Source organism: Plectropomus leopardus, chromosome 21 (assembly GCF_008729295.1).
Source record: "Plectropomus leopardus isolate mb chromosome 21, YSFRI_Pleo_2.0, whole genome shotgun sequence".
Lineage (NCBI taxonomy): Eukaryota > Metazoa > Chordata > Actinopteri > Perciformes > Serranidae > Plectropomus > Plectropomus leopardus.
In genome coordinates, this window is record NC_056483.1 from 393196 (window position 1) to 418297 (window position 25102).

General features: G+C 38.5%; 3 protein-coding genes across 4 annotated transcripts in view; 1 reads left to right on the forward strand and 2 right to left on the reverse strand.

Annotated features, from left to right (window-relative positions):
* Positions 1-4466: 4466 nt before the first annotated feature.
* si:ch211-152c8.2 (putative protein TPRXL) lies at positions 4467-9523 on the reverse strand. The gene is made up of 4 exons (XM_042510852.1): positions 9500-9523; positions 7618-8439; positions 7274-7357; positions 4467-5232 (listed from the first exon to the last, which is right to left on the reverse strand). The coding sequence occupies exons 1-4, from the start codon at positions 9521-9523 to the stop codon at positions 5110-5112; spliced, it is 1053 nt and encodes a 350-aa protein (XP_042366786.1). The 3' UTR covers positions 4467-5109.
* LOC121960396 (uncharacterized protein C18orf63) overlaps positions 8355-25102 on the reverse strand; it is a 22287-nt gene continuing 5539 nt past the window's right edge. Inside the window, exons 4-14 of one of the 2 annotated variants that reach the window (XM_042510068.1) lie at positions 18963-19091; positions 18442-18520; positions 15822-15878; positions 15500-15611; positions 14974-15015; positions 14699-14775; positions 13849-13961; positions 12808-12904; positions 11474-11559; positions 10970-11158; positions 8355-8439 (exon numbers count right to left, since the gene is read on the reverse strand). In XM_042510068.1, the coding sequence (XP_042366002.1) occupies positions 10990-11158; positions 11474-11559; positions 12808-12904; positions 13849-13961; positions 14699-14775; positions 14974-15015; positions 15500-15611; positions 15822-15878; positions 18442-18520; positions 18963-19090 (960 nt within the window). In that variant the 5' untranslated portion in view covers position 19091 and the 3' untranslated portion in view covers positions 8355-8439; positions 10970-10989. Of the gene's footprint in view, positions 8440-10969; positions 11159-11473; positions 11560-12807; positions 12905-13848; positions 13962-14698; positions 14776-14973; positions 15016-15499; positions 15612-15821; positions 15879-18441; positions 18521-18947; positions 19092-25102 lie in introns of those variants that run through there. The other variant, XM_042510069.1, reaches the window with a different exon arrangement.
* LOC121960402 (cytochrome b5) overlaps positions 22149-25102 on the forward strand; it is a 5194-nt gene continuing 2240 nt past the window's right edge. The window contains 2 exon segments of the mRNA XM_042510074.1: positions 22149-22383; positions 22386-22493. Of these exon segments, the coding sequence (XP_042366008.1) occupies positions 22357-22383; positions 22386-22493 (135 nt within the window). The 5' untranslated portion in view covers positions 22149-22356.

Below are 25102 nucleotides of genomic sequence, written 5' to 3' on the forward strand. Positions count from 1 at the left end.
TCAGATTTTTTACCTTTTATATCGCAGGTTTTTGTCATGATGCCACTGTCAGTTTGAATGGGTTTCAATGGAGCATTTTTTGACCTGAACAGTCTGAATGTAACTATTTAGTTTCCACAGTGTATTTTAGACTTATTGTAGGAGCTGAGCTGCAAATTCACTGATTACACTCAAATACACAATCTGGACTACATTTAGGACACATGCATGTCACAAAAGAATGAAAAGTAAAATGCTCCAAACAGCCCCTAAAGGGTTAAAGAAGGAAACAGAAATCTGTCGAGTGTTTTCCTGCTCTGGAGGGAAATTAATGGACCGCTGCTGAATTAATGCATCTGCCCAAAAACACTCTGTAGTTCACTGTTGAACAGCGTGCTGCGAGTCTGAGCCGTAAAGTGATTCTGCCGGCTTTAAATTAATTAATCCCTGAAGATAAGTTTCTTTCATGAACACAAAGGACCCGAGTCCGAGGACGTTTTATTCTCAGCAGAAGAGACCTCGTCCTCTTTTTCCTTAATGGTTTAAAACTCTGAAGGTTTTCTGGTACGTAAACAAGGTCTGACAGACGTGAGTCATCGCTGTTTCTCAGGAACCAACAAACTCTCCTGCAGATGTTTAAAAGCTGAGTCACGTGGTTTATTTCTGAACAAATGTCTTTTGCATTAAAACAAAAATAAATTTGTGTCTTTTAACTGCGTGAATCAAAAATCAAAGTTTATTTTTTTCTCCTAATTTTATATCAGATTTAAGAGAATAATACTTTTTACATTTTTTATGATTTTTGTTTTCACTTTAAAAACCTCCAAATGAATGAAACGTCTTTATGAATCTTGTGACCGCAATATCTCAGGAACAAATTAAGGGAATTTATTCAAATTTGGCACAAACGTCCACTCGGACTTAACACTAAAATTAAAAGATTTTGGTGGTCATAGGATCACTGTGACCTTGTCTGTCTCATTCACATAAACACGATATCTCAAGAATGCCTTGAGAGAATTTTTTCAAATTTGGCACAAATGTCCATTTTGAGTCAAAGATGAATTGGGACCATGCATCTGTCTCATTTTTGTGAAAGCAAAATCTGAAAAACAACATGAGAAAATTTCATCAAATTTGGCACAAACGTCCAATTGGACTCAAGAAAAAAGTGACTGGAATTTAGTGAACTAAAGTCAAGGTCATTTTGACCCTGCAGCCGTCTCATTTTCATGAACACAATATTTCAAGAGCACTTTGAAGGAATTTCCTCAAATTTCGCACAAACATCCACTTGGACTCAAGAATGAGGTGATTAAAATTTGATGGTCATAAGTCAAACATAAATGTGACATTGCACCCGTCGTATTCTTGCGAATTTAGTATCTTCAGATGATCCTTCAGGGAATTTCCTCAATTTAGGCACTAACGCTTGGGCCACGATAAATGCGTCTTTAATAATGACCGATTATTTTGGGCTTTCTTGAAGTTTGTGTGTGTTTTAGATTCCAAGTCTGTCTCAGCTGTCACTTCGGTTTAGTTTAGTTTCTCCACTTTAAGAGCCTCTTCACACAGGAGAGGTTTCTGTCACACAAACTGTCAGCTGACACATATACAGAGGAGTGTGTGTGTGTGTGTGTGTGTGTGTGTGTGTGTGTGTGTTGGATCGCTCAGAGGTTAGACGTGAGTCATGGGATCGAGCCAGATGCTGCACACTGTTGATGTCCGCAGAGTGAAAATGATGAAACACCTGACAGCTAACAGTGACTTCACACAGCAGGAATCTGAACACACACACACACACACACACACACACACACACACACACACACACAGAGCGTATCTAACATAATGGAATTCCTCAGCCTCGCATTGCTCGGGATTGAGTTTCCTGATGGGGGAAACGTTTAAAATGCATTCTGGGAAACACATTAAACTTCACAGAGAGCGCCGACTGATATCAGAACAGACGGATATCTCAACAATATAACTTTATAAAACCCTATAAATCAACATTTCTGCATCTGCTGCAGGAAAAAAACTGAATTATGTAGAAAGTAAGAATTCAGATCAGTGAGCTCAAACATGAAACACTTTTGTCTGTTTACAGAATAAGTCTGGGGGGCATTGTTTTGCTTATATTTTAATTTTGTTGTCTTATTTTATTTGCCATGTTTGAAATAAAGATCTAATCTAACATTATGACGCTGAGGCGAGACGGTTGCAAAGTCCTAGACAGTAGCTGAACACTTTTCGAGACAAACCAAAGTGATAATTTTAGAGTTTGGGACATTTCCTTGCGTGTTTATCGTAACAAAAGAGGGTGTTTTCAGGACATTTCCACGTGTTTGTAGCTAGAAACGCGTTTCTTAACTAGAGTTTAGGACATTTCCCGGCTCGTTTGTCTGATAAAAGCGGCGGTTGTTAAGAAAGAGTTTGGGACATTTCTAAAAAGTGCTGATGTTCAGCTGATTATTTGGAACATTTGAAAACCTAATTATAATTAACTTGACTCTGATTCACTTACTATGAAAAATCGAACAGTTTGTGACATTAAGAGTTAAATGAGTCAAAGTTAAAATGAATAATTAGGAAAATGTGCACCCACAAAACTTCAGTTCCCATAAAACAGCACAGAAAATGCAAGATCGAAAGAGCTAAAAATATTCTGCATATCCCAGAAAAGAGAGACAGGCTCTTTTTTGTGTGTTTTTTAGTGTGTGTGTGTGTGTGTGGGTGCTCCCCAAATCCGTCTCTTCCTGGGAACGAGGCTAAAAACAAATCAAAAGTGTCTCCATGAAAATACACAGAGCTCAGACGATATGCGAGAGATTTCCTCAGCGTAAACATCTTAGTTCTCCACTTAATGAGGCGGGCTCTCCTCCTGATGACAGATGCGTAATCTGCACTAAATATATCTGGAATAATAAAACAGGCTAACATTAGTGCTTCACAGATTTGTGTCTGTTTGGGTTTCGGATATCAGTTTCCAAATGTGCAGCTACAGGAGGATTTTGTGAATAAATGTCCGTCTGGCAGAGCGGTCGAATCGGTGGGACGAGATTCCAGGAACACACATGTTTGTAATATTTCCCCATTTGTTAGTTTTTGGCTCTTTTCTTTCTGTCATATAATGCTCATGTTTAATCCACTCAAAGTACTTTATAAGCTTTTCTTTTTCTTTGCTTTTTCACTAAAATCTTGACTCTGAGTCTGAACTGTCCTGAAGCGGATCTGTTGATGTTTTTAAACTATTTTCTTTGTGATGTTTGCCTCCAAAAGTAGGTATTTTTTGGGAGAGTTTTGATCATTTCCTCGAGTGTGTGTCACACACAAAGAGGATTTTTTTTTTTATTTCAGGGAATTTCAAAGTGTGTTTGTAGAGTCATAACTTTTTTGGTGATTTTGGGGCATTTCTAGGTGTGTTTGTTATAAAAAAGTGAGAATTTTTAAATTAAAGTTTGGACATTTCCACACGTGTTTGTAGCGGGCGATTCCAGCCATTATTGAAGCATAAGAGGTGAGTGTTTTAACCAGCGTTTGGGGCATTTTCAGATGTGTTTGTAGCGTCAAAAGTGGGTATTTTTTAACAAATATTTTGGACATGTTTGACGACTTTCTTTTCAGAGAGACTTTGGGACATTTTCCAGCTGCGTTTGTGTCAAACTGGTCTTTTAAGCCTAAACATCATGTTTTTCAGACCCTAACTGGGTAGTTTTTGTACCTTAATCTGCCTCATGTTAACCACAATGCTGTCACAACACTAAATTTAAATAATGAACATATAAGCTACATATAAAATGTAGAAATGTGATAGCTGCTGTTGCATTAATTCACAATACCAATATTTATTGTTGCGACCGAGTTCAAAAAGAAGTCTAACAGTTTATGAGGCCATGAGAAAATGACCCTCCTTCTCACGTGATTTATGACCTCAGTAAACATTTTCCTAACGAGTTTATGATCTCAGCCTCTCCTTTCAAGTCTGCTTTAATACAACATCACGCTTAGTTTGTAAATTATGTCCTCGTTTAGAGCAAAATGCCAAATTCAAGGCTTCAGTGACGTCATGGAACAACAGTATAAGCCGATATTCGCCTCATTGACACACACAATCACACACACACACACACACACACACACACACACACACACACACACATCTGGTCTGAGCCAAACTCATGCATGATGGGAATTTTTCTCCTGAAACGTTCTGGATGTTTAACCGATTTACTTTACCGCTTAAAACCACTGCAAAGACGACTGCACACATCTGTGTGTGTGTGTGTGTGTGTGTGTGTATCCCACAGCTGTCCAAACAAACTGGAGTGCACGAACACACATGAACACACACGCAGAACAAAAGAATTACTGACTTCAGATTTCAGTGAATAAAAAATTCTCACTGCATTATTTATGCATTATCAATATTTTTTATATACACAGAACTTTCAAATGTACAACTTTGAAGAAGCAGACAGCTGCTCTGTAAATATTGGATAAATATATAAAGGATTTTAAACAAAAAAATATCTTTATATGTGTGTTTTTGTAATGCCTGTATTTGTGAAAGATGACAAATTTAAGTTCAAATGTTTGCTGCAGGAACATGAAATATCTCCTGTATAAAAGAACTAAATCTGAACAGTGAAACGTTTTGTTCGATACGTGAAAGGCGGTTAAATCTGGATGAGAAAAGTCACACACGGTGGCGACTCTGAACTGAGTGACGGATCAAAAACGTAAAAACATCCTCACAGAACTCCTGTCAGGTGATTTAAACTGTTCACCATCCTGAACAATCTGCGATGCCTGAAATCAAACAGAACGAGGCGAGACAGAGACAGAGACCCCACAGTGACTTCCTCCAACTCCAGAATTTCATTTTGGCAAAATTTCAGCGTCTCAATTAGCGACGATGAGACGTTCTCGTCAGCTCTCTGATTCACACTGATAAAGACGGCCAGATCTTACATCAAATCCCAAAATGAGAAGCTCAGCACGATGTTAATACTCTGGAGGGAAGTCTATTAAGCAGATGTTTGATCTCTGTGTCTGTGTGTGTGTGTGTGTGTGTGTGAGTGTGTGAGAGTGTGTGTGAGAGTGTGTGTGAGTGTGTGTGTGTGTGTCTCAGGACTCGGCCAGACAGCTCATGACCTTCAGCATCAGCTCCTCCTTCCTGTGTTTGGCGCTGAGACGAACTCCTCTTCCTTTCAACCAGGCCAGCAGAGTGGCAGAGTTCAGCTTCGACAGCTGGAGACGGAGCGAGAGGAAAGGGTTAATATAAAGAGAAAAACACGGTACGTACGTAATGCAATACTACACAAGACCCAACATGGACATTCATCACTGTGCTCACAGCTAAAATATCTCACATGTATCAGGGGATACTTAGCTGAAGCTGTTTCTTTTGTTTATTTGTTGTTTGTTTATGTTTTTGTTTTTTTTAATTCTTATGATTTTGTGTCCCTTTTAAATAAACACACACACACACGCACACACACACATATATATGTAGATATATACACCAGGTTTCTGATATGATTCCACTAACTGATTAAACTAAAATCCACAGTCTGGACTAAATTTATACCATATGCACGAACACAGACAAAACTTTCAAAAAATGAAAATGGAAAGTGTCTCAAATGCACCAAACAGTCTCTGAGGGTTAAAGCAGTCGTGTCTAAACTCTGCGGGGTCCAGGAGAATGTGTACGGCCCGAAAACGTGGCACCTGCAGCCACGGCTATCGCTGCACGAATGCATAAAAATGAGTCGATGCTGAGAATACTGAACGACCTGGAGCACGCATTAGAAAGTGACTGGAGGGAAATGTTTTTAGGAGTAAGTGGTGTGCACGTAGACATAAAACATATAAAGTGTTTGTAAAAACCAGGAGAACCGGAGTGTGTCCGGTGAGGTGAGTCTGTGTAAATAGAGGTAAAAGAGTAACTGATGTATTGTTGCTGAAAAGTTGCAGGTTGGAGCTGTAAAACTGATGAATGTTGTTATTAATGTGCTGGGCTCCCCGCGGGCCCCCGGCTCCCGCTGAACATTCATCACTTTAACAGTCCTCCTCGCCCTCCTCTGGAAACGAGGCAGACAGAACACTGTGTATGCTATTCATCACTTTAATACTTCGCGTTAATGCACGCCGCCGTCCTAAAGGATGTTTATGAGGACGCTGAGGCTGTACATACAGTACGAGTGGATACACCGGAAATCCATCACCTCTAAAGCCTCTCCTGAAACAGCAGCACCGGCTCCGAAACCTCTTTACACATTCAGCCAGACACACTGCGGCGAGGCCAGCGCCGCCGTGAGGCTGCACGCTTCGTTACACAACACGAAACTAATGGATCTGTCTGCTCTCAACGTCCAGATGTATTACAATCATCGTAATATCCTCCAAAACAGACACAAGACACACTCACCTCTGTGTGTACGCCAGTGATACTCAACCTACACTAACGATAAGGTGCTGTCCTAAAAACACACTATAAATCCTAAAAATGTCGATAAATCAGAGAAATGCCCTAAAATCCTAGACACGTGTTAAAATCATCGAAACACCCTAAAATCTGAGAAATGTCTTACAATAGTAGACATGTCCTAAAATCCTAGAAATTATTAAAAATTCTATAAATATTCTAAAATGTTTGGAACATCCTGAATTCCTAGACATGTCCTAAAATCCAAAAAACATCCTGAATTCCTATAAACATCCTAAAATCTAACAAACGTCCTGAAATCCTAAAAATGAGTTAAAATCCTGGAAAACATCCTAAAACTGTAGAAATGTCCAAAAATCTTATAACGTCCTAAAATCCTTGAAACATCTGAAAGTCTGACAAATGCCCTGAAATCCTAGAAACATCCTAAAATCCTACAAATGTTCCAAACTTCAAGAAATGTCCTAAAATCATACAAATGTTCTGTAATCTTAGAAACTTTCTGAGATCCTAGAAATGTCCAAAAATCCTAGAAACATGTACGGAGCTGCTATGTTTGGCCCCTGGCCCCGTGGCCCCCAAAGCAAATCTAGTTGAGTCTCTGCTGTAAACAGACGAGCCATTGTTGCACTAAAGTTAGGGCTGAGAAATACACTGAATATATCTGATAATATGAATTTGGGACGGTTAGGGTTAGGGCTGAGAGATCAGGGTTCGGGGTTTGAAGGCAGAGCGTGCTGGTGGACAGAAGACAATAAAGGAAGACGGATAAATAAAGAGCTCGATGAGGAAAAGAGGAGCTGCTGATAAACGTGTGTGAAGTTCACTGCGTCTCCTGACCTGGTAGCTTCTGGCCATTTGCTCCACGTCCACGTCTCGTATCGCAGATCTGGATTTCTTCGGCTTTGACTCGAACATAACTCTCTGAGACACAGAGACACAACACGGGACAGTCAGGACACACCTGAGGACAGGACAGCACGCCGTCTGCTGTTTACGCTCTGGGATACTGCTGTCGTGATGTCAACAAACGCACACAGTGGGATGACGCAGCACATCGTTATATAGAATTGCATTTGCACCAACACAAAAACATCATAAAAGTCAGTCCGATGCATCAGAAACAGGACAGACTACAAAAATGAGTCCTCAGCTGTAATGAGGCGGCGTGAATCTGGACTCACCTTCGTGCTGTTAGAGGCCTCAGAAGACGGCGGCGGCGGCTCAGCTGCTGCAGCTGCTGGTTGGACCGGACCGGCGGAGTCACGGCTGAACTTCCCGTTAGTTTTGAGGCTGGATTTGAGTTTGGGCTCCGGCTTTGCGGTGAGGATGATCGCGGGTTTAGACGCGGGGCTGAGGGTCGGGACGTGCTTCACTTTGGGCGTACCTGCAGTCTGAGGCGCCGGGCTGACGGCAGGTTTGGGGCGACGGCTGAAGCGAGGAACTATCCGCGCAGGAGGGACTGGGAGGGACGCCGCTGACAAAAACGACACACAAGAAGAAGAAGAGGCAGATGCAGCGGCGAGTGACGTTTTCCCAAAGGTGGGGAGCGCCACCCTCCCCCGCTCCTCCACTCCTCCAATCAGCTGCTTCTGGTGGCGTAGCAGGGCGACGTTTACGTGGCGAGATGGACACTTGTTCTTGAAGATGGGAACCAGTTTGGGAGCTGAGATCACCGGGATTTCACTCAGAGGATGAAGAGGGGGGAGCACAGAGGAGGAGGAGGAGGAGGATGGAGCTGGCTGGGAGAGGGGGAGAGAAAGGGAGGATGGAGCTGACATGTAACCAGAGGAGTCAGAAAAGGAGAAAGAGACACGTGAGGAGGAGGAGGAGGAGGAGGAAGGCCAGCCTGCTCTGTCCTGCTGCGAGACAGCGGCCCAGGCTGCAGGCTGGGACCCGAAGGAGCGCTTCACCGGTCGGGGAGGAGGAGGAGGGAGCTGCGTGAGGACCGGCCTGATGGAGGAGGAGGAGGAGGTGGTCAAGTTGACCTGCTCACCACTGTGCACCTGCGGAGGAGGAGGAGGAGGAGGAGGCTTCAGCAGAGGAGGAGAAAGTTTTGTAACAGCAGAAAAAACCTCAAAATCATCTCTATCTGATCTAACGGAGCTACAACTGACAACTTTTCATCATCGATGAATCCGCCTTTTACTTTGAAAATCAATTAATAATAATAATAATAAATGAAATAAAATAAAGTCAAATAAATGTGCCCAAAGCCACTTCTTTAAATGATTTGTTTTATCTGATGAAATTTTAAAGTTATTCAATTTATTATTATGTATGAAAAAAGAAAAGCATCAAATTTGGCCCATAGGAATCGTTCAACTTTTCATTCTAACTTTTTAATAATTATTTTCTGTAATCATGGATATGACATACATTTAAGCAACACTGAGTATTTCAGTGAATTTCCAGCTCAGCTCCAAAGTCTAAAATACACTGTGGAAATGAAATTGTTACATTCATAATGCTATAATAAAATAAAATAAAATAATAATGGACCTGCCATTTTCTAAGTAAGTATAACTTTATTTAAATAGCACCTTAAAAAACTAGGTCACAAAGTGCGGCACAAAAAAGAAACAACAAAACATCAGAATCAGACAAAAAAAACGACTGTCTGAACATCACATCAATACAAACCTCAAATTACCAAGAGGAGGACCAGTCTGAAATACCAATTACAGCTCTGACAGAACACTGACAGAAATCTCCACAAGCTGAGCTCCTTCCACACTAAATCTGAAAGATCTTATTTCTGTAGTTTAACAGGCTTTGGCTTCTTATTCAGGAGTCTTAAATGGATCTGAAGCTAAAGAGAGTTTTTCAGCCTGCAGTCCGACACAGAAAATAACTTCTCTGTGAGCTCTTAGAGATGGAAATGAACCCTGCTGAACACTATAAATATTTTAGCTTCACTCTGTGAGCACCGAATCGATCTCTGCACAAGTTTCAGCATGCAGAGTTTTCTCCCGCCGATAAAATACGCTTTATCTGCACCCCACGGGTAAGAAACCTGCTTCATTACAGCGTCTGAACGGACAATTTATACTTCCATCTACTGACACTCGAGTGGATGAACACATGCATGAACACTAATAAAGACAATAACACAAATTGCAAAGCATCCTTCTCCTAAACGCGTCTCCAAGAAGATTCATTAAAATGATGTTTAATTTCCACATATCTCTGTTTCATCTACTTGTGTCTGCAGCACATAATTCATTAAAATGAACAACAGGAAACACATTTCCTCCTCCGTGCATTATGAAAATGAATCCTCACGATGCAGAGAGGGAACTCCTCTCCAGCGACGCAGCTTTATGGTCGTAAAACTGTCCATGAAGGTTTTACGGGGTGGGAAATGTTGCGATAATCGCTTTTCCTGTCCTCACGTCCACCTCTACATGCTCACAGTAACCGGCGTGTTAGGGCGGGTTTAAGAGTGCGTTTGTGTGGAGGGGAAAAAGAAAGAAACCACAGAGACAAGTCTGGAAAATGTAACTTTGACAAAGGCAAAGGGAAAAGCTGGTCTGGCTTGCAGTTAAAGATGTTAGACTTTGCTTAAATTTAACCTTCAGACCTCCGGAGAGATAAACATTTGTTTGAAAAGAAAGGACTTTAACGGAAAGTAGGTTAGAAATACTTTGATGTAAGGATGTTACAAGAACCGAGATTAGAATTTCATCAATCAGGACTCCAAGGAAGCTTGTGGATGAGCGAAAAAAATAAAATAAAATACCAGCAAAAAGTCCCTGGAACCATGAGGGTGATGCCATTAACATAAATCAGAAACAGGACGGGTCCCAGAATAGGTCCCTGTGGGTCTTCATGTTACTTGTATAATGATGTTTTGTTGTTCATTTTGCATATATTATGGTCCCCAACACCCTATTCTATTGTTCAATAAAACCAGGTTCTGTTTTTTAATATATTTTATATATTTTGAGGGTCGACCGATATTGGTTTTTCAGGGCCAATACTGATACTGATTATCGGTAGATCAAGAGACATTGGGAATTGATGTGCATTTTAAATAAAAACTGCTGTCAATATCTGGAATTTGCAGCATAGCAAAGTCCAACTTAAAAACTTTATTTATATGTCTTTAACACGTTTAATTAAAACTGAAACCTTCAACATCATATAAAGCAAGTTCCCAGCAACTTTTTTTCCTAAAGTTCAGTAAAAATTCAAATAAAATGAATCCATAAAAATAGCTTAGGTTAGGTTTTTTGACACTGACACCTTTTTGCACTTTTTCAATAATTAAAATATTAATAATAATAATAATAATAACAATAATTACATCATTTTTTCAGTGATCATTAAAATAAAATCAGCAAAATGGCAAATATCGGACCCAATAATCAGCCGATAATCTATCGACCCCTAATTAAAACATGATGCTGCTTCCAAGCACGCATACATTACAAGCCCCCCCCCCCCCCTCCACACACACATACGCACGCACACACACACAACTCTGAAGAAGCTTTAGGCATGATCGGGTTCTGTGTGTGTGTGTGTTTGTACCTGCACAGTCGCAGCAGTGTTCAGACCCACTGTGGGTAACAGGGTCTGCTGGTGAGGCGAGCAGGGAAGCCGCACACACTCTGCAGTCGGCCCCTGACGTCGGACAGGAAGGAGCCCAGCGCCCCCCGCAGGTCGACCCGCGGGCAGCGCTGCGCCGGCTGCAGGCGGATACAGCTCAGAGGGTAACTGCTTATTATTTAAGGAGCACTCTCCACATCATTACCGAATTATCTGCCTACACAGAACTGATATTTATATTCTCGCACACTGTTTCTATATTGATATTTAAGACCAGAAATTCACTGACTTCTCTTTTAAATTAAAGAAACTACAATAAATAAATCAGGCAGACAGACAAATATACTGTTACTGCATGATGAGGATGTGTTAATATTTTTGGCTCTACCACCTGCCACATCTCAGATGTAACATGGACACTGATCACACTGATCTGCCGCGTTCATATTAGGGCAGCTAATTTAACCCGAAAATATTCGAGGATACGTGAAGAGTCTCTCTCCCACGAGTCTGAAGTAGACGCTGCAGTACACCACCTCTTCTTCTGCAAGATCAGGGAGTCTGTAACCATACTGGAAAACAAACACACACACACACACACACACACACACACACACACACACACACACACACACACACACACACACACACAGTCATGTAAACACCTCAGTCAGACCTAAACTGGACTGCGAGCTGCCACATCGGTGCACCGGGACACAGACAGGAGTCACACTGAATGACCGGATGGAGCGGTAAAAACGGTGCATGTTCTGCGTGGAAAGCTTGCAGTCAGTAATAAGTTGTTAAACTCAGCCGCCTCGGTGTGCGCTCTGATCTCTGACAGCGTGGGCGGTGGACTTATCAGGCTGACTGAGTTTTTTGAGTCTCGCTCTCCAACAAGTGTCGTCCTCTAACTTTATAATATGCATACTGGGAGTTTGTTCTCTATAAAACATACAGCAGTGGCGTGCCAACGGAGCAAAAACACACCTCTGACACAGATTAACCTCCCGCCCCCGCTGGGATCTCACTGTGAAGAAATTTAACATCCATGTGTTCAGTTTTGTCAGGATCAGCAGGCGGATTGTATTAAAAACAGACGAGAAATCTGAGAGAAGGACTCGTGCGTGAGTTTTGCAGATACAAAAGATGACCTTCGCTGTGATATGACGAAATATATCATCGCACCATAAAAAAGGCTTGTTTCACATTATGCTGGATCATTTATTTCGTTTAAGTCATCTGATAACGCTTTGCACTCGTGCACATGTAACCCCGTACCGGATCGCTTTTGCATAGTTTGCGGCCGACACACTTCCTGTTTTGACTCGATGCAAAGTGCGTCCACACTTTTGATGTTTCCGGTCGAACCCTTTTTCTTCGCCTCCGCCAGGTTTCAAATGTTATTTTTTCAAATCACCGGCTCAGCTACATCGATGCAAACAGCTCGAGGACGCCGCCAACCGTGCCGTAATCGCACGACACAACGAAGCGATGCTGAAATTTGTTCAGAATTAAATTTTAATTGATTTTTTAAAGCAATTTTTTATCGATCTGTTGTTGCAAACCTATTTTAAATTGCACCTGTTTTTGGCTGTCGGCCAATTTCCTTTCCTTTTCTTGTAGACCTTTTCTGCGAACACTCGTCTCGAGTCTCAAAACTGTGATAATAAAAATAATTTACTTTTAAAGGAAGAGTTTAAGAATTCCGGATTTTGATCACAAATGAAACTTTCTCTTAAAAAGCCATAATTATATCTTCGCACAGGATTTCTTTTTCTTGTGTGTGTGTGTGTGTGTGTGTGTGTGTGTTTGCGTACCAGGCAGTTCCAGTGTTTCTGCAGGTCTCTGTAGGTCCTGAATGGTCCGTCTCTGGGCAGTTGACGGCTGATGGTGATGATCTGACCTTTCTTCATGCACTGAGTGCGCATACACACACACACACACACACACACACACACACACACACACACACACAGTCTCCATCAGGCTGTGTTTGTAAAGAGCTGCAGCTCCACCTGCTGCCCTCAGTCGGTAAAACGTGCCTCCTCTCCATCGGTCTGAAACATTTTTTTGTGTCTTTTATGTCCAAACATTTGCAGATACGTCAAACCAGTTTTCTGTCTCACCTTCACAATAAAGCAGGATGTTAAAATTGAGTTAATTATTGCTTTCTCTTTTGTAAGTGTGGTGTGCACATAAATATGTATTCATACATCGTCACTGATGACCAGTCTGTGAGTCGTTCTTTTTTTGAGCTTCTTTCTTATCCTTTATTGTTTTTGTATTTTCTGTAAATATTTTTTTAATTAGTTGTTCATTATATTTATATTTTATTTAATTAAAATATTTTATTACATTTTAATCAATTTTTACTTAGATTTTTTAATCACTATAACAGTCTCTTTATTTTTTGTTCTTGTTGTTTTTAAATAATCCTTTACCCTGATTTTTCATATTTATTTATTCTTTTTTATTATTAAATTTCAAATGAGGGAAACTGAGTGAAATAAAGGTGAATTGAAGCTTTGAAATGTCACTAAACAGAGAACTATGTTTGCATGTAATCTAGTTTATCTGTAAATACATATTTTTATCATAAAACATCAGATAGAAGATATTACATGTTGTTTTTCTGTGACAAGAGTCGAGGAAACTCTTATCGCTTTATTTAAAAAAATCTCTTTATTGAGATTATTGAGACTTTACCACAAACAGTCTAATGTAACAGATAAGTCTGAGCAATACTGGCTAATCTTGTTAAAACTGGATTTTTTAAACCAGATCTTTGAATTTGTAGAAATGGCAGCAGAGGTTTGTTCTGAGGTGAGCAGCGTGTCCAGCAGGTGGAGCTGTCCTACCTGGGCAGGATGTGACACCAGACTGTTCCTCCGGTGGACGAGGGGTTGAGGACGGCGCCGGGGTCACTGCAGAACCTCTGCAGCACCAACGGAGGGAGGTCAAAGTCCTCCAGCTGCAACACACACACACACACACACACACACACAGAGACACGCACACACAGACACGCACGCACAGACACACACACACACACACACACACACAGACACACAGACACACACACACACAGACATTTATTAATCTTATTTACAGAGAAGTTTAACATACACGTCTTATTTGCACATTTATCAAAAAAATTTCAATGAACACACAATTTATTAATAAAAATAAAAATGATAATAATATATGTGTTTTGTCAAGATTTTCTGATTACTCTTAAATATCTTTTTAAAATTAATATCATTACTAATTTATTTGTTTATTCTATCCAGATTTTCTACTTTTCTTACTTTTACACATTTTTTTAAATATTTGATTTTATTTTGACCTCACTCAGGTTATGCTCTTCATCATGTTTGTTTGTTATATAACAAAATGTGTTAAAAATTTACATGAAATTTTGAGAAAAGTGCAGCTATATTTTAGGGAAGAAGTGATCGTTTTTGGTGAAGGTTCAGAAATTTCCTACTGCACTGAAAGTCACGATAACTTAGAGTGTTGTGGCAATTTCCTCTTGAGCTACAGCACTTCCTTTAATCAAGAACACTCTGCCACTGAGCACATTTCAACGCCAATTCAGATCAACATGAAGATAAAATAACATTTATAAATAAAAAGTGACTGTAATAAGTAAATATGTGCAAACACACATTAAATGTTGTTTAATTAAAGGTTTTTTTGTTCTCTCACTGTGGTCGGTGGCAGCCGGACTGTGTTGGCTTCAATGCTGATGCACAGGTGACCCTCGCAGGTGCTCAGCTGCACGCCTGATACACACACAAACACACAAACACACACGCACGCACACACACACACACACACAAACAAACATGACTTTTCCAGGCCTGGGAAATGTCATTATGAAATGCTTTGACTTGTGAGTAAAGGAATAAAACCATAATAATAAAATAAGATAAATAAATAAAACTGCAGTAAAAGACGTGTTGGAGGTGACTGAAACTCACTGACAGCGTTGAGCCTCCCGCTCTCAGACAGGAAGTCTTTTCCTAAAAACAAACAGTGAAAAATCACCGTTACATGAGTCAAAGCAGCAGAGCTCTGACTCTTTTATCATTACAAACATTAAACAGGAAGGAAGGCAGAACACAAACAAATCAGTATCTACTGTTTGTCTCAGAGCGCCGACTGAGACTCAGTTTGAACTTCACACTCGCTGCAACATCAGGTGTCAATGTTTTAATGTTTCTATTACTACTACCATCTCAACTAGCACACACACACACACACACACACACACTCACACTCACTCACACACACACACACACACACACACACACACACTCACACTCACACTCACACTCACACACACACACTCACACTCACACTCACTCACACACACACACACACACACACACACACACACACACACACACACTCACACACACACACACACACACTCACACACACTCACACTCACACACACACTCACACTCACACTCACACACACACACACACACACACAGAGCGTACCATTGATGAGGTAGAGTCCTGCTTTATTCCAGCTGGGGGACAGTCTGGTGATCAGCGAGTAGGACAGACAACACTGGAGGACACCTGGAAACACACACTGAGGAGAGCCCACCTACACACACACACACACGCACGCACGCACGTACACACGCGCGCACACACAGTTTTTCATCAACTAAAAGTAGACTGAAAGTTTTAAAAATTAGAGATGGATTGAGTGTGAAGGATGAACTAAATGAGGCTTTTTTGGCTGCAGAGTGAGACTGAAGTTTATGGAGGACACACACAGACATCGGTCCATCTGTCCATCACTTCTTCCCACCTGCAGACCGTGTCTCTGTCCAAACGCCTGCAGGACGCCTTTCTGGAAAAACGGGATCTATAGACAGAGAAAAATGTGTTAATAAGATAAAACTCGACACCACCACTCAGAGTTACACATCATACGAGCTGTAACAGCCAAAAATGTGTCCATTGTTTTGCAGAAGCACCAGCTCATGCCAGCGTAAAAACCTTTTTTTGTGATAAACGAGTTGAGTTGAGTTTTTTCTGAACTGACGTATTTCCATTCTGTGTATTTTGCATTCGCAATTTCGATTAGTGAAGTTTGCAGTTTTGCAGGTTGAAGGAAACCGTCCCTCTGTAAAGTCCTCGGTTAAAAAAGGAAAATGCAACAAATATCTGTCAGTTAACGTGAACGTTTACTCTCCTCAAACACACTTTGACTGCTGATGAGTTTCCAGAAACATCGTTTATAGTAAAAAGGTTTTTCTGACAGCACACATCAACCTGATGGGTTTTTATCAATGAGAGCAGAGAGACAGATGTCTGTGTAACAGCGCTGTCAGAGTGTGTGTGTGTGTGTGTGTGTGTGTGTGTGTGTGTGACACGCGGGGAATGTTTGGAATTCAGACCAAATATTTTGTCTGCGTGTCTCTGCTTGGGAGACTTTCTCACGCAAACGTTCATCTGATCCCAGCGGTGGAGGAAGTACTGAGATCCTTCACTGCAGTGAAAGTACTAATACCACAGTGTACAAATACTCTGTTACAAGTAGAAGTCCTGCGTTCAGAGTTCTACATCAGTAAATGCACAAAAGTATTAAAATATGCCGGTGAATGCTGAGCTCAGTGTTTTCTTCAGGCTGAGTGGACGTGACTTTTGACTCGTCTACTTTTCAAAAGCTTTTCTGTGTTTTTTTACGCTAAAACACGAGAAGGAAAAAACTCCAAATCACTCGTACACTAACTGCATCGTGACTCTGGGGGAGGTGCGCTCGTTCGTGTGTGGGCTGTTTTACACCACAACAACATTTACTTCAGAATTTAAACTTCAGAGCAGGGAAACTCTTGTTTTGTTTGGGGGCCACTTTAGCAAAATGCCAGGAGGCCAGGGGCCCGTCACCGCAGCCACATACATGTTCCCAGGTTTTAGGACATTTCTCAGGTTTTAGGACATTTCTTGGACATTAAGTTATTTCTCAGATTTTACAGCGTTTTTTTGATTTTGGGATGTTTCTCTAACTCTTGGACGTTTCTAGGTTTTTAGGACATTTTTCTAGTATTTTAGGACATCAGTGTCTCAGCTGTGTCCTCTGTCGGGGGTGTGGGGGATCCTCTACTGGCTCTTTTTTTGATCAACAAGCTCTATGTTGATGCTGTTTTATGTCTCTGACACCAGATGGAGACTAAAAGGACAAAAACTATTCACAGAGTCAATCACTTTATTTTTATGTAACATTAGAAAATGTTTGGGGGACCACCAGGGGCCCTACCAGGGGCCAGATTTGGCTTGTGGGCCGTATGTTAAGTTAGAGAGTGAACATTTAATCGCACATTATCTCAAATGAATTTTCTCAATAAATTTGCTAAAAAACAAAAATCTGTATTTTGGGAGGAAAGTGAAACTCGACACATTCTGCAGGAACAAATCAAATCTGTCTGCAGCCATTACACCCTGCTGCACGTGTGTGTGTGTTTGTGTGTGTGTCTTGTGTTTCCTTACATACCGGTGTGTGTGCGTGTGTGTGTGTGTCATGGCATGTAGCACGTGTGCAGACTGAGGCTGTGTGCACTGTTTCCATGGCCACCACACACACAAAACTCATTCATCCCTCTCGTCAAAATCGATAAAACTGTCAGCGAGACAAGCCGAGTGTTTCCTGAAGTTACAACTACACACACACACACACACACACACACACACACAGAGATAATTATACACACTAAAAGGAAATTTGTCTGCACTACCTGGAAAATAAAATAATAAGTCTTTGTTGTCATTTCTGTCTGTCTGGATTTCGATGATAAAGATAACATCATTTGAAACAAACACAACCTCGACTGACATTATAACAACTTTAAACAGTTTTTGAAATGAAACATTAATCTTTATATCCTGGGTCCTCAGAGCTACCAAATTATTGTTTTAATAATAATTTAAAAACACACACAAAAAAAACGCTGGTATCGGGACTGAAAAGTTGGATTGGTGCATCTTCAGTAAACACTTGTGGATATCAAAGCAAAGGATGTGTGTGTGTGTGTGTGTGTGTGTGTGTGTGTGTGTGTGTGTGTGTGTGGTTGTGTCAAATAAAAGTTTTAGACCTTGAAAGCGAGGACACTTTGTGCTGTCCTCCCTTCTTCAAAAGATTCCTCTGTGGATATTCTGTCTATAAACACTTTTCAATCATGTTTAAGTGTTAAATTAAGAATTTAATAACTTTAAACTTCTTCCTGTTTCTTTCCACACATGTAAATTGAGGACATTTTTAATTTATAATGTCTTTTTTTTCTCTTTTTGTTATTTACATGTTTTTAGGACTCTTTTTGTATCTTAGACTTTCCAAATAAAGACAAAACATACTCGAGTTTACAGAAAATATACTGTGTCACCACGCATGCACTGTGTGTGTGTGTGTGTGTGTGTGTGTGTTTTCTTACAGCCATGACCACTGTGACATGAGTGAAGGAATCCAGACCTGGAGAGACCAAAATATCAGAGTACAGCAGCACCAGCTCTCTGTGGACACACACACACACACACACACACACACACACACACACTCAGTTTACTCAAGGGCACATCTACAGATAACGCTGCGTTTAAATGATACAGTAAATCCTGACATTGTCCTTCACACTGAGCTGGGAAAAAAATGCATTAAGTCAAATCTCCATCACACTGAAGAGGAAACTCAACTTCCATCTGAAGTAACATGTTCATGGTTAAAAAAGAACCCAAAAACTTAAAGTGTTCCTCTTTTTCCATTTTTTCTTTTGCTTGGAAAAAATCAATAAGCAAATTCCAATTTCACACTGTACCAACAATAAATAAAATAAAATGTAAAAAGCTGTGTGGCAAAAAGGTTCATAACTTGACATAAGGTGTTTACTCTGTAGCTAATCTAGGAATCTGCAGCTTTTAAACATTTTAAATTTAATTTCACCCGTGTGGCCGTCACCTGCAGGTCTTGAGCTGTTTGCTCCGCGGCTCCTCGTCGTCCTCCTGCAGACTCAGAGTGACGCAGCAGAGCTTCTTCAGGTCGGGAAGGCCGAGGAAAAACATCGACTGCTGGACTCCTCCACTCATCCTGCACACACACACACACACACACATCTTACATTTAACTGGTGATCAATGCACATGACCAATTTATGATCAGTTTTACTGATCATTACTGTGTATGAGGAAGATATTTCCTCGAAGGGATGACAGGTGTACAATTTGTCTGTGCACCTAAAGAGCATCAAAATTTAATATTACAAATAAATTAATTAAATGTTTTAATTCTAATTATTAACAATATTATTAGATTCTTACATATTTTTAAAAAAATATCAATGTATTAACAATTTACAAGTAAATATATCTGAATAATTGATTGATAAAATATCATTTTGTTCTTATTATTTTTATCTATAGTTTTTTCCACTAATCATAATGATAATAAAAGTGATGACAATTTATCTGTTAAATATTATTTAATTATCAAATTATGAATTATTCAATTAAAAACTATAATAAATTCAAATATAAATAATATTTCTTGGTTACAAGCTGCGTAAACAGAAAAAAACAACAATATTCTTACGTATTAAATGTAAGAATTTTTTTATTTTTCTTCTTTTTATGTGATGATAAACTGAATGTTAGCGGGACGAAACAGATCATGGCTTGCAAATTGCAATGATAATAAAAATAACCATTATTTGTGGTTCCTTTAAATGTCATGAAAAATACAATACTAATAAACAAAATACTGATACAGTTTTATAATAATTTAACACACCACTTTTAGCTTTGATGGACAGCATAGCATTAAAGACAGAGATCTTAAAGACTTTAAATAAATATGGCATTAAAATAATCGTGAATTAAATGTCTAAATGTGTCTCACTTACCTTTTTGGTTTTAATCACAAAGAAACAAACCGTTAAAACAAGCTAACAAACAAGCTAACAAGAAGCTAGCGGTTAGCTACGTTAGCTAATTAACCTAGCTAACGTTAAATCCGTATTTTTCCGTTTTCATATCGATATCCACTTCACCAAACTTAGATTTACATTTATACTAGACGGTGATAATAATTATATTCTAAGCGAAATGTCAAATTTGTGTCAACTGTGTTATTAAAGACACAATTTTAACGAAGTAAAGTTTTAGCCGCCGTCCATAAGGATGGTTGTGGACGAATGAAGAGGTCTCACTCTGCTTCATTTCACAAAAAACAAAAACACTCCTGTGTTAAAGACAGAGGACACAAATTTACGTTTTTGTTATTTCTAGCTGTAAATTTGAATATCTGAATGTCACTTTGAGTTTTATAATTGTAAGTTTAAAAATTTTTTTTCACTAAATTTGGGCTGATTTTTGGATAATTTCTTCTTAAAATGGCAAGAAGTAACTTAATGAGAAACATCCTGCAAATTGCAAGAAATTAGAAAATTATTTTTTAGAAAAGCTTGGGGAAAAATCATAAAACTATATTTAAAATAATCATAACTACATTTCCCCCAACATTATTATTATAATTTTCAAGCAGTTTTAAGGAGATTTCTTTCTTTTCATTCCATTTTTTAGATTCTTTGCTTGTTTATTTGTAAGTTTTAGTTTTTTTTATGGGACTTTTTGTGTTGATTTTCACATTAATTTTCTTCTGCTTTAATACATAATTTTTGGCTAATCTCTGCATCATTTCTTTTTAATTTGCTAATTTCCTTCTTGAGAGAAATCAAGCCAATTTCCCCAGATTTCAAAAGGTCAAAGCTGAAGGTCTTTAAGCCAAAGTAAGTCCCTCAACAGATCCTAAAAATTATTTAACATATACTTCCCCGGTTGTGCAGATACTTCGCGTTTGTATTTTTTTTCCTGTGGAGTGACATGATGTGTCAATAGACAATCTCTGACTTGAAATCGTTCATTTAACCCGCCACAGAGCAGGAAACTAAACATTTGTTTTAACAGTTTACCGCGTTAACCGGTTGTTATGGACACGGCAGACACGAGGCTGTCCGCTGAGACGCGGCGGGGAATAACACGCTCATTTTGCGGCGATGAGGTCGGTTTGCGTGAGAAACGCGTTTCCTTGAAAGTTGAACTGACGTGAACTTTGGCCTCGTCCTCGCCCATAGCTGTAGATGAGCGACAGGCAGAGGACCAATCGGAGAGCCCAGTTCATAAGCAGAAAAGAAAGCGACCAATAGCAGCACTTGAAAGACGATAGGGGCGGGCTCAGTCGCCGTGTCAGGAGCAGGGAGACTCCGTGAAGCAGCCAGAAATACTACAAACTTACCGGAAGCTATTTTTTTTTCAAAATAAAGTAAAAATGTGGAAAGATTCGAGGAAATGTTGCATTCAGGAAATCACAGTGATAAAATAACAAGATGCTGAACTATTGACACAAACATAATTAAATTAATGGTCCTTCTAGAATTTTGCAGTATTTTCTGAATGTAGGATTCACTACAATGAAAAATAAATAAAATTAAATAAAATGAATAATAAAAATTAATCATACATACATCAAAAAATACGCAAAATAAGAATAAACAAATATAGCATGAAAATATATTAAATAAAATAAATAATGAAATACATTATAAAATTAAAAATATATATAAAAAAATGTATAAAACATAAAATATGAAAAAAATATGTAAAACCAAGAAAAACATAAAATATATTAAATAAATTAAAAGAATATAAAAGAATAAATAGAACTCAAAATAAAAAATATGTACAATAAATAAATATGACGTCTTTATAAAATAAATACAACATAAAATACATTTGAATAAATAAAATAAAATATTATATGTATTAATCAGATAAAACATTACAAATATGTAACAAAAATATTTTTATCAAATTAAAAAATATAAATTATAAACAAAATAGGATGTATAAAGCATAAAATAAATAAAAAAAATTAAAATAAAAGTATGTCACATGAAATCTATTAAATAATAAAATAAATAATACATAAAATATATGTCAAATAAAATTTGCTACAATCACTGATATCATTTAATTCTAATTTAAAATATATCTTTTGTGTGTGTATTTAACATGGATGGGACCACAAGTGCATTCTGGCACATTAATTAAAGAGACCTTTACTTTGACAGTAACAGCCGGACCGGTCGCGCTGTGTTCCGGTGCCGTTGACGGCCGCGGACCGCAGTGACTCGGGACTATGTTGACAGAAACTGGGGTAAATGTCGGTGTGTTTGTGCGGAGTCACGGTCCCGACAGGCTCGGTGGGATTTATATAACCTCGCTCAGGCGGTTTAACGGCTCCGGTAAACTCTCAGCGGCTCTTTGCTCCCAAACCGTCCGAGTTTCCAGCGACACAAATGGGTGAAACGGAGGAAAAAAGCCCGAAGGACTGAAATATTACAGACTGTCGGAGGTCGAGGAGCAGAACACCTTCAAGTCCACCTGGATCCTCATCCACCACAAAGTCTACGATGTCACCAAGTTTCTGGAGGAGGTGAGCAACTCACTTTCTGGAAGTTTTTATGTCAACAAACGCGAAAATAATCCACAGCAGGAAGTCAACAAAGCTCAATAAACTTAACACAGCTTTAAATTCACGTGTGGTTAACTTTAGAAAGTGATGAAAATGTGGCTTTTTTGGGCTGAAATTTGGTCCAAACTGGTTACTGTGCTCAGAACAGTATCACCGGGGCCCCAATAAGGCTCCTGGGGGAACCCCTTAGAAATAAAGTGACCACTCCAATAATCAACAACCAATAACCAATAACCAATCAATGTCAGCTGATTATTATTTGAGTTATGAAAAAGCAACAGTGTGAAACAGGTTAGCGTAATTAAATATATCAGAATTTAGGTGTGCTTTAAACCTTTGAAACTTGGGGAAAACTAACTAACTTTCTTTCTTTCAAAAATTAAAGAAATGATTAAAAAAATACAAAAAAACTAAAATTTTGCAGTAAATGTTAAATACATAATTATGACAACTATAAATATATTTGAATGGATATTTGCCCTTGCTTTAAAAAAATAAACTTGTGTAATTTGCAGGACATTTATTGTCAAGTTGCTCCATTTTAGATAGATAGAAATTAAACCAATGACTATTACTACTAATATAGATATTTGAGCTTTTAAGAGTATTTGAACATAAAGAAATGAACATTGTTTACAATGATCTCATAAATTAGCGTATTCTGTGATATTTAATCGTATCTTCAGCATTTCACTGATTTGATGTTATTTATTGGCTGACAGGTTACCTTTATATTAGCAATAAGCTGCTATCTACTGTTATATAATAACCACAGTTTAAATCAAAAGTGAAGACTTTTATTTTGTTGCTAATCTGACATTTGTGTTAAATGTATGGGAGACCAAAGGTGACATGACTGTTTTTAGTGTTTGCATGATTAATTTGTGACATAAAAAATGTGACTTTTAAGCTGTTTTTTTTTTTTTTGTTTTTTTAATTTTTTTTTCCCAGCACATTTTTTTTAGATAATTTTCGTTTTTGTTTTGTTTTTTTTGCATTTTTGTGCTTCTTATGGGGTAATTTTTTTCATTTTGTTTTTGGTTAATTTTTGGTTGGATGTTGCTTTCTTTCTATCCATGATGTTGAAAGATCTCAAACCAGTTTGCTCAGCTTTCAAAGGGTTCATTGAGAAAATAGTCTCAAGTTTCCTGAATGAACAGTGTCATTTAGGAGTTATTGTAGAGAAACTAGGAATTTCCCAGTTTTTCCCAACTCCTTCAAACCCAGATTCATTTTTATTTCTCATCAGTTTATAATCAGAAACTTAATTCTTAGTATTTATTGATTTGTACGCTTTTCTATTGATAAATTTTGCATTTTCTGCACAACAACTCTGTAATAAATGAGGAGGAAATGAATCTTTATCTGATCAGTTTGGTTGACAGTTTGGACCTTTGACCGGCGGCCTCGTCACAGCGACTCGATGTTTTCGTGGTTTAAAGCCGTCCACGGTTCAGGGTGTGGACGCGCCGTCCAACTGTTGACCCAGTTTTCAGGTTGAATAGTCTCAGTTTACCTGAGAAACCGAGCGGATAATGATCCCGTTTGAATCGGAGGCGTTTTCTGTCTGTTCAGAGGTGATGGGGGTTTAAAAAGGAGCTGACTGAAGTGAGATTTTTATCAAAACTCAACACTAATGAAGATATGAGAGTTTCAAAGTTATTGTATCTAAAGAAATAACCATTGTTGACAATGATACCTCATCTTTTGGTGATTTAGTGATACTTCGCCTTTTGAAAGCTTTTTTTCCCTTTGCATTCAGAATCACGGGGAAAAAAAATGAGCTACTTGGCAAGAACTGTTTCACAAAATGCAAAATAAAGACTAAATATATACAAATATATATATGTATATATGTGTATGTATATATATATATATATATATATATATATATATATATATATATATATATATATATATATCCCTAACTGTAACCCTTCCCTAAAATGTCTGGGGGGAAAAAGTAAAAAAATAGGGAAAAATTCTATGTATATTATCATAATTACATATTTTAAATTACTGTACAGAATAATTGCATTTTTTGCCTTCGTCCCATGTTTCTGTGGATGCTTTCAAAAACACGGAAAAAACGCAATGAGAAACTTGGAAAGAAATGTTCCACAAATTGCAAGAAATTTGTAGATTTAGATTTATTTTATTTTATTTTTGTTTTAAAGGGAGAATAAAATGTCTTGGGGAAAAAGTAAAAAGGTAGAGAAAAACTATTTATAATTATCATAATTCCATATTTAAAATCATGTATAATAATAATAATTACATTTTTTTCCCACTTTTGAAGGGTTAATAAGCAGGAACCACTTTTATTAAATTCAATACTGATACTGATGAGTTTTGTAGAAAAAAAGATTCAGAGTTTTCTGGCTCACTGAGGGGGTGTGTGTGTGTGTGTGTGTGTGTGTGTGTGTGTGTGTGTGTGTGTGTGTTTTTTATTGGTAAATCATTGCAGCACATTTTAGATTAACTTGAATGAGATGGTATCAGCACATCTTGTGCTGCGTTCAGACGCCTTTCACAAGTTGTTTAACCCTTTGAAAACTCTGTTCGATTTC

What these genes read in the sequence shown, in the direction of transcription:
- si:ch211-152c8.2 (XM_042510852.1), bottom strand. Translation starts at nt 9,523, where the DNA reads ATGCATGTGTTCATCCACTCGAGT. An exon ending in AGGCCTCTAACAGCACGAAG is followed by an intron (nt 7,358 to 7,617) that starts GTGAGTCCAGAT and finishes TCTGTGTCTCAG; the next exon opens with AGAGTTATGTTCGAGTCAAA. An exon ending in AAATGGCCAGAAGCTACCAG is followed by an intron (nt 5,233 to 7,273) that starts GTCAGGAGACGC and finishes CTCCGTCTCCAG; the next exon opens with CTGTCGAAGCTGAACTCTGC.